This window comes from Sylvia atricapilla, chromosome 2 (assembly GCF_009819655.1).
Source record: "Sylvia atricapilla isolate bSylAtr1 chromosome 2, bSylAtr1.pri, whole genome shotgun sequence".
Classification (NCBI taxonomy): domain Eukaryota; kingdom Metazoa; phylum Chordata; class Aves; order Passeriformes; family Sylviidae; genus Sylvia; species Sylvia atricapilla.
The window spans coordinates 31,850,502-31,867,304 of record NC_089141.1 but is presented as its reverse complement, the minus strand read 5'-3'; the positions used below and the strand labels follow the sequence as shown (position 1 = coordinate 31,867,304).

General features: G+C 36.9%; 1 protein-coding gene across 1 annotated transcript in view; it reads right to left on the bottom strand.

Annotated features, from left to right (window-relative positions):
- Positions 1-2,540: 2,540 nt before the first annotated feature.
- SYTL2 (synaptotagmin like 2) overlaps positions 2,541-16,803 on the bottom strand; it is a 53,606-nt gene continuing 39,343 nt past the window's right edge. Inside the window, 14 exon segments of the mRNA XM_066340318.1 lie at positions 2,541-3,714; positions 4,676-4,881; positions 5,638-5,737; positions 6,622-6,700; positions 7,057-7,119; positions 7,122-7,229; positions 7,644-7,746; positions 8,380-8,549; positions 9,581-9,622; positions 9,624-9,701; positions 11,401-11,441; positions 11,444-11,493; positions 14,150-14,216; positions 15,162-15,263. Coding sequence (XP_066196415.1) covers positions 3,569-3,714; positions 4,676-4,881; positions 5,638-5,737; positions 6,622-6,700; positions 7,057-7,119; positions 7,122-7,229; positions 7,644-7,746; positions 8,380-8,549; positions 9,581-9,622; positions 9,624-9,701; positions 11,401-11,441; positions 11,444-11,493; positions 14,150-14,216; positions 15,162-15,263 — 1,355 coding nt within the window. The 3' untranslated portion in view covers positions 2,541-3,568.

Here is a 16,803-nt window from a genome sequence, read left to right as displayed (position 1 = left end):
ACAAAAGTAAATAAACACCTGTGAAGCACAAAGAATTTTGAAGCTGTGTAGTAGCAACTGTAGTACAGAGACCAGCTCTGCCTCCACCATCCTGCATTCTCTCACTGCTGTTGCTGCTTTGGATCCTTTGCAAATAATGGAGGAGATGGGGAAGGACTGAAAGGTTTAGGTCATCCAGTGGAAATGCAATGAAGAACAGGGTTTAAGAAGAGAAAACTATTTTCTTACCAGGTATTTTCTTTCTCCTGTCTGTTTGTTGTCTCTCCTGTTGTGAAGTTCTGTTTCCATAGAGGTAAGACGCTGAATCCAGTCACTCCAGAGCTCATGACCTCATCCAGGCTGCTTGGAGCCAGGCCAGCCCAACCAGGGTGGCTGAAAGAGCTGGCAGCATTTCTTAGCAAACAAACATTGCTGACAGTCTCAAAAGCACACAGATTTGGGAAAGGAAAGAGAATTTCCACAAGCTTGAACAACTCCTCATTCTCAGCTTAGGCCCTGCACATGCCAGAGGAGATCAGAATAAAAGGCTCTGACCTCAGAACACACTGAAGGGCCACAGAAAGTAAAGACAGACCTTGCCCTGAACAAGTTGCAACTTTATTCAGCAGCTAATAAAAATCTGGCAGACAGGATAAAGAAGGGAAAAATAAATGCAACTAGAAGAAAGAAGTCAGTGCAGGTTTTGCTGAATCGTCCGGAAAAGGATACAAATGAGAAACAGAGTGCTGTGAGTAACAGACATGCAGCAAACAAATGAAGGAGGGCACAGTATGCATTTCAAAATGGGTAAAAGCAAAGCCATAGGAGTTGCTGCACCAACTCAGGTTTACTGCCTTACTTGCAGAGATAGGAGGCTTATGAACACAGAGCGCAAAAGGAGAGCTGAGACTTTGAAGCCTGATTTACAGCAAGTGAAAACAGTGTAATTTAGAAGATATTCATATATGCATATACACACATATATATTAAAAAATAATAAATTATGGGCAAAAACAAAGATGAACTTGTAACATGAAGGAGAAGAGAGGAAGGAACTGTTGCATTTCTCCAGACAAGCATGAATATATATAAAGATATTCTAGGAGTGTGGCTGCTTTGATTCTTAATTCCAGTTCACCTTTAAGACAAAGCATAGCTATTAATTTATCAACCTGCTCTTTAATGAGTAGCTAATTATGCATCTTTAAAATTTTGGTTATGAATGACTAAAGGCTTTCACTTGAGAGCAAAGTAACAAGTTTCTTGAAACTTTTTGTCTTAATCAAATGCCGCACTCACATTTCTCTATCAGCACACTATCATACCACTGAAGTTAGGAATTCTGTACACAATGGAAAAAAAGTATTAAAAACTGGGAAGGAACTTATGTACTTATGGGACAGTTTTTGTTACTTGGCTCAGTTTCTTGATTAACCTAGATGAGTACATAGTACTTCTGTGTCATTAGTTAATCAAACTGGTTAATTGCAAATAAATCTTGCATTCTTGTTCAGGTAGCTTTCCAAAATTCGGGGTTTGGTCTATCAGTGTAGCATTATGCAGAGTCTTTTGAGATATCAGAAAAATTGTGTCAAGTCTCTAGGAGGGCTAAAAAAATAGCAAGACACGGAATGTCTGCAACTTCATCAGAAGACAAGGAGATTGCCACTGTCACAAACTAAACATTTTATTTTGATAGCAGTGAAGTTTAAGTATTAAAATTTTGTAGTGTACAGAAGACAGCAGCTTACAGAACACTTGCCTGTAAATCTGAAGCCTTAAAACCCCATCCCTACAACAGTACCCAAAGCTGGTTTGACTTAGCAGTGTATTTGAGCTTCACAGGAGATACAACTGCAATAAAGGTATTAATCCTGTGAAACTGAAGGTCATGTTGACAGCAAGCTCTGTTTTCAGGTGAAAATTAATTCACATAGGGAGTGAATACAAATTATTTAGGTGGCTATCCTTTTTTCAGAATCACCATCCTTTCAGGAGTGGTTCTTCAAGAATGTAGAATCAAAACAGCAGCTGTACCATGTTGGTAAGAATACATTGTGCATAGTCAAAAGGTGTTTTGTGTATGTCTGGCAGAGTGTAAGCTGTATCAGTTACCAATCTCATACAAAACACCTGAAGCAGGAAGATATCAAAGACTGGCAAACTGCTTTTGACATTTGTAAACTTCACAGACTGCCTGGTTAACAAGAGAGAAAGTGGATTCTCTGGCAGGTTGAATAGCATCTTTACTTTTTTTCCATTCATAGTGTATAATAAATACCAAGTAGTATTTAAATTTGTGTGATTAATTCAAGCAATTGCATTGGAGCTGTGAAGAGCTCCCTTCTCCCCTCTAACTGAAGTGAAAGATTTCACTAGCTTTTAGACTTAGCTGGAGTAAAGAACTATGCATTTATTTTCAAAAATGTTTTCTGCCTGCACTTTGTTATATTGCATGCTGAATGGCTAATATAAACCACTGGCTTTTAATAAAAACTGAAATCCTATTTAGTTTAAATAGGCTGCATTTACTAAAAAAAAAAGAAAACAAAAGGAATATATTTTGTATTTATGTATTTATCTACTGGTAGCATGCATTTCTACAAGTTCCAAATTCCAGTCTTATTTCCTATGCCTAAAAACTAAGCAAAGCCCACCACAGTCCTACCAGTCTCCTAACAGTGGGGCTGAAGCAAAGGTAAGTTCACTTCTTGCACAAAATCCCCAAGATAATGGACACAGGTACAAACAAGTGCACTTTGGAGAGAATAAATACCCAACATCCTTTTCATCACTAAAATTAGCACATTTAGATCCTTTTGAGTAGCATTGGCATAAAAAAAGTTTCACCTTTACATCTTCAGCACTTACAGCACTTAAGACTAAGTATTGTATGCTAGCAAGATGATTAACACATATATCAGGCAAACTTTTTATAACCCTGATTTTTTACAGTACATTGGAACTAAGTCCCCTGCACCTTGTAGAACAGGACATCAACAGTACCACTTCATGCTTCTTTCATTGAGGAAATAACTTTCCTGTCCTAGAAATGTACAATTACAACTAGAGGAACTAACAAAAAAACTAAATTCTCCTTGCCCATATTCCATGCTGGTGAGATCCAACATGGCATAATGAGGATACACATACCAATGAGCTTTACCACTAATGTTGCTGCCTTATCTGTAAGACTTCATGAACAATCCTAGCAATGTACAGAAAGAGTTGACTAGCTCTTGTGTTTCTGCTGCTTATTTGGATCACTGAAGGAATCAGCAATGCTTCAGTTAGACAGCACAGTCATCCAGGTACCACAGCTACCTCTAACACTGAGTTCTGTAAGCACCTTCTTTCTTGGAGCTGCTTTCAGTGAATAAGAAATTGTAAAACCCCTACAATTTACATAATGATCTGCAAGCAGATGTTTAATTTGAAATACAAAGTGACATCTGACAGCACAAAACCAGAACAGTAACAGAGCAGAAACAATCAAAAAAGCTATGGTGTTCCTCTTCCAAGTTCCACTCCCATGCTTTCAATTTCATTGCCAAGGTTTCTTTTTGATACAAACAAATAAAAGTCCACCTCATTTTGTCAATTTTGCAACCATAAGCATCCTGAGAGGTAGTGTATCTTCTATCCAGGTGTTTGGAGAGTTCATCGTCTTCTCCCAAAGGGTAGTTTCATCTGAAGTAGAATCCATCCAATCTACTGTAGTTCCATAGCTTTTGCCTAGAAAAATGTCAGTTTTAAGAGAGAAATTACTTAATATGCTGCAGAGTTAGGTGCAGATAATCAAATTTGCCTGCTCTAAAATGGTTACACCTCCTCAGGTAGCTGATCTAGTGCTTTGGAGATCCAGTTCTTCATTTTTTACTCTTGAGCGATTATGTAAAATACAATTAACAAAAGTTTCATGCAAATTTTGTCCAGATGTTTTCCTTTTTATCCTTAGTCTTTTTGTTACAATCCCAAAGAAAATATGCCAATTGCCCATATAGCTGAGAAGGTTTAACAATAAAATAGGGTACTGATTTTTTACTGAAACCATGGGTCCTCTAAAATTCAAATTAGGATTTACTATTCTAATTTGTAATTTAGGTTATTCTGGTGAACCATGCAAGAAACTAATTTGTGAAAAGTAGTTTGTACGTTGCATTTCTTGAGAACACTCCAAACACATCCTCCCCTCAGATCAGACAGCAAAATGAAAGGGACAAATAGAGGAGTTGTATGCTTTTCCTGTTGCTATATCTGCACATCTTATGCTAAAAATTTGTTTGCATTTGTAATTTTTTCCTATTCAGTATCTTCCAATCTTCTCCTGCATTTCTGATCTATCCCATTATTTCCACCCACTGCTGTCTTCACATTATTTTTTTGCATGAGTAAGTTTGCACAACACTATCAGATTTCAGGTGCAGGAATAGCATATTCTTGTGCTTTAAGCAGTAGCAGATACAATGTATGGCCAGACAAAGGTTTGTTTCTAATATTTCTCTTTGTCAGTCATCCTAATCCCCCAAACACGACTATTATTTACATTTCAGGATCTGTTCTGAAGAGTAAGTACATTACTGAAGGAAACTGTTCAAGAGCAATAAAAGACTGAAAGAGAAGAAATGGAAAAGGGAAAAGAAAAAGGGAAAGACTACTTTGTAAATTAAGTATTAATGTGGTGATTGTCCAGTACCTGTTCCAAGGCCTATCCGGAGGCCTCCCAGAAAGTGGTTTGCTAGTTTGTTGTGATCCCAGACTGTGAGTTCTATGCAGGCTTCCTTTAAATCATCTGGTCTAAAGCCATCATAGACCATGGTGTGGTTGAATACTGGGTTTGTAGTTTTTGCAACTGTCCTTGTTTTCTGGCGGCTTTTTCTGCTGGTGTCTGGAAGAATGGTACTTCAGAGAGAAAAAGCAATGTCAGTTTGCACTTGCACAGCACAGCCTGCATTAAACATACTGAAAAGGCAAAAGCTGCTGATTAACTGTGTTTTGCATGTTAAAATAGGACTGAAGATAAGGTACTCTACAGAGATGGAGTGAAGGGTCATATTCCCAGCCCCTTACAGGAAATACTGGCAGCAGGTATCCACCCTTGTGCTTCAAAGAATGAAGGGGCAGGTCAGGTGGGGAAGAGGCACAAGTGAGTTTATTTGCTGCATTATCACTGACAATGCTGAAGCATTTTCTTGCTGCCAGAGATTTCCCCAACGATCTTGTTATTCTTGTCTTTTCATGTTTTTAGTCTGTATGTAGAAAGGAAGGGGGAAGAAATACAACTATGTATTCACACTATTACACCAGTTCACGCTTCTGTCTCCCCCCAAAATTTGCTAAGCTAAACCACATTTTGCAGAAATATGCTTTGCTTAAATGTGATAAAAGCTAGAACAGTTAGACTAGTCCTTCCACCAAGGGACTGAGAGACAAATCTGAAGTGTAATAATTACACAGAAAGCTCTGCCAGTAAGTTTTACTTGGTGGTACATACTTAGCATCTAGAAGTTGTAAACAATGCAGGACAATTTGCACTACAGTAAAGAAGAATTAGAAACCATTTCAGTGTTCTTTTAATATGTATCTGGCAAAAAAAGATACCATTAGAAAGCACATTATTAGGCCACTGTGTTCGATGACTTCAACCACAATTCTTACCATTTAATAAAAGAGTTGAGCCTACTGCCTCTCAGAAGAGGGAGGTTATGGCATTCCTTCACCCAGATATGGACCTCACCAGTAGATAGAGTCTTCTTTCCTGTTAAAATAAAACAAAACATCTGCTTAAGCAGAAGCCTTTGAAAGGTATTTTGTCTGATGCAGCAATTCTCGTCCATTTGTAGAGGTGATACTCAGCCTGGACTTGTTATCTGACATCTTAATTCAACATTGCTCTCTGTACTCTGGAAGTTGAGATCTTCATCCCATCAAAGTACTGCAAGATCACATCATGTCTGCATTCCTACAATGACTTTTCTTCTGTTACAACTAAGCAAACACATGCTACTGGTCTTCTCTTCCCCAAGTTCTTACATAAACAGATCAGTTTGTCATCAACCTATGTGATGTTAGCATTTATTGTTGCTTGTACTTTCAAATAAGCTCTTTTATGCTCTTAATATATTTGATTCTTACTGACTGACTGTATGGATTAAAGATCTGACCTGGTTTTACTCTCAGATTGGTCCACTATCTTTTGCCAGACAAGATTAAACCAAATTGATCAGACTGCTATAAATTTCTGCTTTCTAAATACTTGCTGCTACTTCCTACATTCTGGTATTGCTTGAAATTCAGTGTGTTGTCATTGTTTATCACATCACAGCATCTGCCTGATGATTTATAATCTCTAAAATTATTGAGAAAACAGAATTTTGTTACACGAACATATTACATTACAAATCTTAGATTATGACAATGAGGTAATTTCTTCATCAGTAACATTAAACACAACAAAAGATCTCAAAATAGCCTTTGAGGTTAACTGTATTCACAATCAGAGTGACTCAATCCTCTAGGAAGAAAACAGAAAACTTTTTTATTGAAAGAAGCTGTGTGAAGTGAATGACAAACATTAAACAAAGGGGTTTTTTTTATAAAAAAAAAAAAAGGACAAACCACCACCAAAGCAGCCATGCTTACCTCCAATTGGATGTGGGACATACTTGAGGGCTAGTTTCATCTCCCCTCTGTTTTCTGGATTAAGAGTTACTGCTGAAGTCTGAAATGAAAAAAAAAAAATTAAACCAAACATCTGATATTAAAATGGTTCTGCAGTTGCTCCATATCCTCAGAAGGTGTACTCCATGCTAGTTAACAAGTGCCTTCAAATTTCTGTTGCAGCAATATGACAATGAGAAATACTTTGAAATTCCTACTCCGTAGACTGTGAGAAAGTTTTTCGTACTGTAATACTTAGCTAGACTAAAAGACATCTCAGAACTGTATTTCTGTTTATCAGTATCTAAGTGTTTATGATTATAATCAGCACAACACCCACAGAATACACAAGACCAAGCCTAAAGAATGATCTGGTTTTGCACTTACACAGCAGAAAATGCAGAACAGCCAACCTACCCTTGGCTTGAGAGGAAACCAGTTGATCTGCTTATTGGATGGATCATTCCAGTCCGCAAGGCTCCTAAATCCAACTCCACTTCACCAAGGAAGCTATTTCTCCCAAAGGTATCATTGTGCCAGACAGAGATATTGAGGCTTTGATTCTTTAGCAACTCCTTCTCAATTTTATACTGCCAGGAAGAAGTAAGAAAAAAAAAATTAAAACAAGCTGAATTTTTACCAATGCCATGTCAGAAAGTGATACGGTTAGAAAAAAGGTGTCTGTGTTTATACGTCCATAACTGCCCACTTCTGCATTTCAGAAAGCATAGAAACCACAATAAACCCCAGCTATTTACTTCTTGTTTCTGTCACCTTAAGCTCATACATGGCTTATGTTTGTTCACAAGAAGTATAAAACCACCAGTGTTCTCAATGCTGGATCCAGAGTTAACCTATCAATGAAGCACACATCCAGCTCTGCAGGGAATCCCTCTCTGCAAATTTCCCTTTTGAGTGCAGTCTAGACCTGTGCCCAAAAGCTGAGGTTCCTCACATATCACACATACAGTGTATTATATCTAGTAATAAAGTTTGATAAATACCCGCAATATTTCATTATAGACTGGATTAAAAGTTTTCTTTTTGACAGAGGTCTTCCGCTTGCCCAGTCTGTATTTCTCTGGAAGCAGGTAGGTCTTTACATACCTAAAATTTAGACAGGGTTGTTAGAAGAGTTAAAAAAAAAACCAAAAACCTAAAACATCCAGATCCTCTCCAACTTCATTTTCCAAAATACACAAGTATTTGCTTACAAAACAGAAGAAATCCACTTGAGTAGACATTATGCTATTCAGCTTGTATATTTAAGAATTAGAACAGCAGTGGAGATCTATAACATCAAAACTTTCTTATAATATCTTTCTCCAGGGGAAAAATCTGTTGAAATGTCTCCTCAGCACATGAAAATACCTGTAGCAGGCCCAAATATCATATTTATAGGTGCTAATCCTACTGAAAATATATCAAAGTGGGAGTTACCATCTGAATAGTGGCATTTTAAATGATAATTCAATATTCTTAAAAGTTCTAATTTCCTATGTTAATATACATGCGCACTGATTTATAAGGGCAGTTCTATATTCAATCAGAGTAAAAAAACAAACAAACAAACAAAAAAAAAACAAAAAAAAAACAAAAAAAAACACCAAAACCCACAAAGCACATTATAGCCTCTTCATCTGCTTTTTGGGTGGTTTACTTGAGCAGGTTAGAGATTGGAAAACCCCAGCAGTTTTCATTTTCACGTTAAAAGAAAAGAAATGCTTTCTTTGTACTTACGGGTCTGAACGCTGTCGCTTAACATCTGCTACTGCCAGGTCTTTACACTGGCAAATGAAGATGTGGAGCTCACTCAGCTGTTCCACATAGTCAATGGCAAACTGAATGTTCCCCTTCACATCAACACTGCCAAAGTCTGCACTGTAGATGCTCATCAGGCTGCCGCTCACCTGCATCGTACAAGAGGAGAAATATTTTCCAGACATTGCATTTCACCAGATACTTCAGGATCAGGGTAGAAGTTGTGCTCAGGATTCAGACAGTAAAAAAATCAACTGCACCTCTTCAGATGTAACAATAAAATGTAATGGACACTATTATACAAGCTTCTCAGCAGGCAGATCAATGAAAGAAAGATATTTGGAAATCAAAGGTGTTAGGCCAGGAGTCTTACAAAACAAAACAAAACAAAAAATTGACTGGATTTACTGCATTGAGAAAGAAGAAATTAAATGATAGGATGCTATAGATCTGAAGATTGCCTGTGCTCAGATCCTTGAAATATTACTTCTAAATCTCCTCAGCTGATCTTCCTTGCAGAAAGCAGAGCCTAGGAGTTTAGGACAAGAGACCTTCTTAAAATACTAAAAAAAAAAAAAAAAATCAATAGATAAAGTCTGTATGGCTGAATTATGTACCTAAATATGTAACTAAATAAAACACTTAAAATTAAATACTAAATACAGAGAAGAAGAACGATGTGTGTATACCTATATATTTTTTATCTCAACATCCTTCCCCAAAATTCTGTTTTTCTTATTTAGAGTCTACATAAACCAACAGCTTTTGGTCAGCTAGTTGACTCAACTACACGCCTGATACACCAATAATATCTCCTGCTTTTACTTATCTCTCTCCTCTTTCTCCCTTTCTAAATGTTTGTTCTATAGGAATTGTTCCTCGTTTTCAGGAGGGAAAGCTTACAAATGTAAGCTCTAAGGGTAAAATCCATATCTTTGTTCAGAGCTCTGAACAGGCTCCAATATATACAAGAAAAAAAATTGAAATCTATTTGGTTTTGCTTTACTTGCTTCAGGCAATTCCATGCAAGGAATTATGTTATGTTCATAAAACAGAAGTGGAAAGAAGGAGACAGAGATGAAAAGGGAAGAAAGATAAGATGAATGAGAAAGAGCCAAAACAATATTGGAGAAATTAGCAAAAGCAAAGTGCCATTAAAATAATGCTTTGGTTTACATACAGAGGATAAGGATGCCATGCCAGAAGAGCTGCTAAGATTGGTTTAGAGAGCTGGGACTCTTCTTGATTCTGCCAAAGGAATAACTGCTTTCTGATGCTGTATCTGTCTCTCTGTCATCACTCTACAAAACATCACACAGAAAGAAAGTTTGTGTACATTCTTTATCGTCCCAGGGGAAAAAAAAAAAAAAAAAAAAAAAAAAAAAAAAAAAAAAAAAAAAAAAAAAAAAAAAAAAAAAAAAAAAAAAAAAAAAAAAAAAACCACCAAACAACAGAATTTTGATGCAGATTGAGACTCAGTGGAAGTCTGAATTTAAATTCCCTTGTAGTGCAACATGAATAATGTTTCTTGAATTAGGTCATGTATTTAAAGTTGAAAGGGAGTTTTTCTGATGGAGAGCCTACAATTTTTTTTTAACCAGCAATGCAATTAGCTTCCAGAGTTTGTTTGTTTTAAATCTCAAGTAGCAATGAAAAATTACAAAGTTAAGTTTGTTGTGACAATTAAACTCAACTTCTCTGTGTCACTGTCTCATGCATAACCTATGCAATTGATAATGCTCAGTCCTTTCGCCAGTCCTTTTTGTTATATAGTAAACACTGTCAGTTCTGTGCCTCTCTCTTAAGGGCAGCTGGCCAGAAGGTAACTTTCAGAGAACAGCCCTGGATACAGTGAATGGTTTTTGCAAAGTCTTTTGAGAGCAAGCAGGGCTTTGATTTTCCATGAGGGAATTGCAGCTTTTGTTTCCTTGGTCATTATCAGGTTATGTACTCACAACCCCATTCTGTCTCAATGCTATCTCTGCACTAAAGAACTGATCCTCTTCCCACATGTGCCTTCCTACGCAAGCTGTTATGGACAACTTCATCTTCCTGTTGCATTCCACCCAGGAACAATTTACAAGGTCTCCCCGCTCCTTCAAACAGTTTTGATGATTGATGTCTGATGTCATAGATCTTCTAATAACAGATACAAGATTAGTAAACAACTATTTCCACACACATTAAGGAAATAATTATTTATATAAATGAACATTTAGCATATAAAGGCTTTTTCAATTTGCTTATAAAATCTGGCTATGTCTATTCTGTTAAGTAAAAGCAGACCAGGATTGTTCCTCTGTTCAGAGGTCAATCATAAAGACTGAATAATGTCCAGCCTACCTAGAGCAAAGCTTCTTGAGAGAAAATTGCTTTGGAGAGTGCTGTTTGGGACTGCACAAAATAAATCCAGAGAGTCAAGAAACAGTTAAGCAGTGTGGATAATCAGTCCTGTTACATAGACTCTTTGAAAGACAGAAAAATCCTAAGTCCTCTTATGGGGGAAGATATATGGTGGTTAGACAAGGAGAACTGGCTTTAAAGTAACTGATGATAGGTTTAGATAAGACAGTAAGAAGAAATTTTTCACTGTAAGGATGGTGAAGCACTGGCACAGATGGGCCCAGAAAAGTTGTGGCTGTCCCCACACATGGAAGTGTTCAAGGTCAGGTTGGATGGGGCCCTGAGCAACCTGGTCTAGTGGCAGGAGGGTGAGAACTGGATCATCTTTAAGGTCTCTTCCAAACCAAACCACCCTGTGATTCTTCTGATAGAGAATCATAGATGTCATAGGCCAAACAGTTCAAAATGCTTATCACTTTCAAACTTCAATGTCATTTTTAAGATATTTGAATATGGCCTCAAAATTTATCCATGGTTCACACCATGATGATGATAACAATACTCAAGCATGGCATGTTGTTGGGAATTCCAAAATTTTACTTGCACAGAGTTAATTGTCGGGTAGTTGAAATTGTAACATTCAGAGGTGGAGCTTACCTCTTCCTGTAAGAATGATGGTACAGACTTGCTCAGTCTTTGAGTTTTTCAGGGTTGGAAAACTGTTTCTCAGGCTGTGAAGTCACTGTGGAACTGGAAAAGCAGTAATTCAAAAGGCTTCAAAAATATGTTTGCACATCACAACAGTGAGATTCCATAACAGGACACAGTTAGAAGCAAACCACTTTGGATGAAATACAAGCACATGCCCAACCAGCTTGGATGCAAGGGGCATTTTATTTCCCCCCTAGGACTCAGAGAAGTTATCATTAGGTAGAATAATCTACTTTGGCATTGTCTATAACAGTGACCAACAAACTTTGACAGGACCAGAAATGTTGCTAAATATGAGGTAGCCTAGGGGCTACAAGCAAATTCTGATCAAAAGTGATGAAGAAAACATTGCAGATTACTTCTAGATTTTCTTCCTAGAAGAATAAGCACACTTGTGCACTGATACTAGAATTATCATAATATTTTTATAAGAAATCAGCATACAAGCGAAACTCTGTTCTATTACTCAGTCTATTTAACTGCAATAGGCAAATTTGTGTAAATCAATCAAATTCTAGACTTGACCAAGAAAGTTTGCAAGTGTTCCTACTTAATTATAAGATGCATTCTTATTAATGATGCACTGTTTTGCACTCTGTCTATTCCATACTTGCATATCTCTACTGCAGCTCATTTCTGTGCCCTTTCACTGTACAAAACCTAATTGCACAAGCCAGGCTTGCAAAAATCCAGTTTGGAGTAAAACTCGTGATCCTCAGAATTTTTCATGCTCTAGCCCCACTTATATTTAATAATAGACAAAGATGAACTGGATACACATTATAAAATGCATTAATATCATGTGACAGAAAATGATTTGGCAACAAACAGCCAGCTACAGGAGCACATATTTATTGCATAAAATTAAACACTGCAAGCAATAGGATTGTTTGCAAGGTGAGTGAAACTTTTGCAAAGCTTTTGATGTCAAAACTCAACTAGGGCTCAACAGATCAGTCATTGTCAGTATGCAATTAGATGCAGTACTTAGAGCAAATATCTAGTCCAGATGTGTAATTTGTTAGTTGTTAAATGAAAAAGTATTGTTAATGTATTAGTTCAGCTCTCAGAGGAACAGTCTCTCCAGTATCTGCTGAGAAGAATCCTATTAGTCACTTTCTGCTGCATTTTTAGTCCTCTCTTGATGCTGATCAGTTTTGGACCTGTCAGAGCAGTATTAACAGTCATTCAGCAGCACAGTTTTGCCAGGTTATAAATAGCATCAATATCCTTTATACGTGGGATTTTTCTGGTGGGTTTTTTTTTTGTTTGGTTTTTTAGGTTTTTTTTTTTGGTTTTTTTTTTTTTTTTTTTTTTTATTAGTTTTGGGGTTTTTTTTATTTCCCCAGACCCCATGAACTTTGAGCGGTTCTTTTCCTTCAAATAGTTAGTAGTGGTTTAAGGTTACTAGGCCTGTATGACCATTAAGTCTGTTCAATTTTGGTGCATCATGGAACCTTTCTGTTTATGCAAACTTAAATTCACAACTAGGGACATGGCTCAGTGATGAACTTCCCATGCTGGGTTAACCTTTAGGATCATCAAATCTGTTATCTCCAACCTAAAAATTCTGTGATACTGTTTTCTGTGTTTTGCATTGCTGTTCTCATTGAGGACCTGTTTCATGACAAAATATAAGTGAACAAGCTAAAAAAAAAATCAGTCTTTGCTCTTCCAAAAGTCTTTCAAGACAACTTGCCTTATTCTGCCTGTACAGCTATCCATTTGGCTGTGTGTCATTTTTTCGTAACTTCAGTCTTAACAAATTAGACTCAAATTCCCCCTGCTCTTTTCAGGTTAGTCTCTTGAATGCCAAACAGGCTTTCAGTAGGGGTCTCCACTTGAACGCAGAGTGCAGGATGATGCTTAAGTCTTGTTACGTTACTGGGTGTTGTAGTATGTTGTTGTATCCCAATGTGCTATGATTATCCTGTTGATAGAGTATGGGCATGCAAAATGCTCTAAAGCATCTAAACCATAACTTAAAACATACAACTGCACACAACTGTTCTTTAAAACTGTAGTACTCCAGTGCAGTAAATTAAAGAATTGTACACTATATTCCAACACATTTTATATTATTTGCTAGTTTTCAATTCTGTTTATTTTGACATGTTCTTGGAGCAGGTTTGCTTTTTATTGTTCTTAGATTTATAATTTCTAAAGGTATATAGAAAGTTTAACTGTAAGGCATCTTTAATGCACCCACTGACTGATGATAGCAGCAGCTGATCTAGAAGTTCATCTATTGGTTAGAATAATGCTACTTTATAGGAGTAAGGCAGGGATATTAAGAGAGGTTCCTTTCCAGCTGAGGTAGTTCTGAAGGGTGTTTTGCACTAGCAAAAGCCATCTTGGATCTTACAATGCAACAGATAAACAGACAATCTGATATTTACTGAGGCAAATTTCCATCAACTTGAGTTTGTGTTCAAAGCTCCTTATGATTTCAGTAACCCACAGGCTGAGTGACTGAAGGCCAAACGAATACACTGATAAGTGGCACAGTTTCTACAGATACAGGAGGACATAAACAGATTCCTTAAGAATAAACACCACAACAGAATTCTACAAAAGCTTTCCAGCCATGCTGAGGTCAACCAAATCTAAAAACACGATATAATTCTTGGTTAAAAAAGACCCCTTTACTAGCAAAAAGAGGCCATTAAAAAGCAACAAACTTCCATGCAGACACAAATTATATTTACCATCTTCAGCACTAAGAACTAATTCTTCCTTTGGTTTATTTATTTTTTCTTTATCTGTGCAGGAAAAAATAACACAGTTAGAAACTTTGTCATTCAGTATCAAATGGATGGCAGTAATAATCATAGAATTAAGAGTAATGAGGACCAAAACCATAGAGAAACCAGCAGAGCCATGGGAATGGTTAAATTCAAGAGAAGCTGTTACTTGACATTCTGCTTCAAAGCCTACATCCAAGCAGGGGTCCATGGTGACATAGTTTTGTTCAGGGTGTTGTTGCAACAGTGTTAGTGCACACCTAAAACCTAGAAATTGGTTAGAAGCAAGCAGTAGCATAAGTAGTATTAGAAGAACAACTTGCCAATATCTTTCAAAAATCTACATTCCATGCTTCAGTTCAAATGTAAGTTCAGTCTGTGTCTTCCCCATTAGACATGAGATAAGCATGAAAACGCTCAGGGGCAAGGTGAAGTGAGACAGGAATAGTAATTTTTAAAAAAACAGGAATCCAAGGAGGCTACTGAGGGAAGCTGGGAATTCATTTTAAGTATAATATTATCTCACCATATTCTCTGAAAGTGAGTTTGATATTTACTGCTAGAATACACAGGTGAACCATTACTAAAAGAGTTTTCATGCTTTCATTGTCTACTTATTCAACCCAAGCCAGCAACCAGGAGGCAATGACAGTAGTTGCTCATTACTGTTTTGGGTAATTGCCAATACTTTCACAACTGAAAAACTACCCAGGAAACAGTTAATCACTGATAACACAGTGCACTCCTGGAAGATGTCTGCTTCACAGACCAGCCTTGTTCCAAAAGTAACAACAAGAACTGAAAATTAAACCATAAGAGAAAAGCATCTGGTTCCAAAGTACAACCTTCATACTGAGAAACAAAAACAAAGTCATGACTTGGCAAGGCTGTATGGAAGACCAGCATGAACACATTTAAGCTAAACTGAGGGTCATGGGAGACACACACAAGCTTTGTGCTCACTTGAGGTGGCTGATGGAATGTCCTCTAGACTTTTGGAAGGTTTTTTCCTATCTGCACTCCTTTTCAAAGCCATCAAAACAGGGTTTAATTCTTCCTCAGAACCTGTTACAAGACAAAACACATGAACACTGCACACAGAAACAGGCCACTTTAAGCAAGTCAATGAAGAACCAATCACAAGTTTCTCATGAGAATCTATTTTGACAGTTGGCAAAGACAGTGAACATTCAATGAAAATACAAGATAAATCCAAAATAAAATGAATATCTATTTTTAAGTGTCCATTTGTTCTCTCTAAACACCCTCAGTCATCAGCAGACAGACAAGTCTGACAAGTGATTTGACAGACAAGTGATTTGCCCTGTGTAAGTACAGGTCTATTTTTACTGACTAATAACAGCATTTGGGGCAATTATTGCACTCAATTGGTTAAGATTAATATAGGATAAGATTGTAAAATGGCTCAAGATTCTAGCCATTTTGTAACCATCTTTTCATGAATCAACATAGAAGAAAATTTTAGATTTTTTCCCTTTGTGCAAATTTTTCTGTTATAATCTTTCCACAGTGCAAGTCATTTTGCTTCAATGCTTGAGTAACCAAAAAACCCCAACAAAACCAAAACCAACACCAAAAAAACCAAAACACAATTTCCCATACACTCCCAATGCCTCCCCAAACCCAAACAAACAAACAAAACAACAATAACACAAAACCCCCCAAACAAAACAAAAACAGAAAATCCACAAAAAATGTGCTGTGGATGTATTTGTAACCCTGAAGTTATTCAGTTGTCTCCAAAAGTAGAATCAAGACAGACCTAGCTCCTTCAGAAATCTTTAAGACTTTCTTTCCTCCCTATCTCACTTTCACCCCCTCCACCAACCAATCAGTATTGCTGCCTGTAATTATGAGTGAGACCAAATTACATTTGATTTTTCCTCACTTATCTTGAGTTTTCACTGACTTTCTTTGGAAACCCACTTTCAGAATAGGCTTGGATGTAAGTTGGCAGGCCCTAAGAACTTTATATATTCTCAGATTTGCCAGGAGAAGAAAATATTCCCAGTTTCTCAGTATGAGACTAAAAAGGTTAAATTCTGTCCTCTACCTTAAGCTCTTTGATGACTAGCATACACCATTGACTAGAACTGCCATTCAGCCAAATAATGTGAATCCTAGTAAATGGACCTCTTAATTTATATGGCCATTTTTCAGTGCAACAGGCAGCAATGCTAAATGAAATAGCAGAGTATTGGTATTATCCTTATATCCAGATATTCCACTGAAAGTATTTATCTTCGGAGACTAGACAGTCAAACTAAAGAATGAACCCAGTGAGACACTGATAGTTTTTCCTCTTTTAATGCAGTGTGTTTGAAGGGAATACTAGATTGAGTGTTACAATTTATTAATTTGAAAGCAATGTCACATGGGATAAGAAAAGTGAAAATCATGAAGACTGAATTGATTCATGCTGCTAAACTATCCTCAGCAAAAAAAAAAAGGTTTACCCCAATGTAGTATGTGTCTGCTAAACATTTTCTAATCAAACAACTTAATTAGTTCTTCCACCACTCCCAAACAAATATCCAAATACTTCAATTAAGAAGTACCACAAAGACTTTCCATTAACATATTT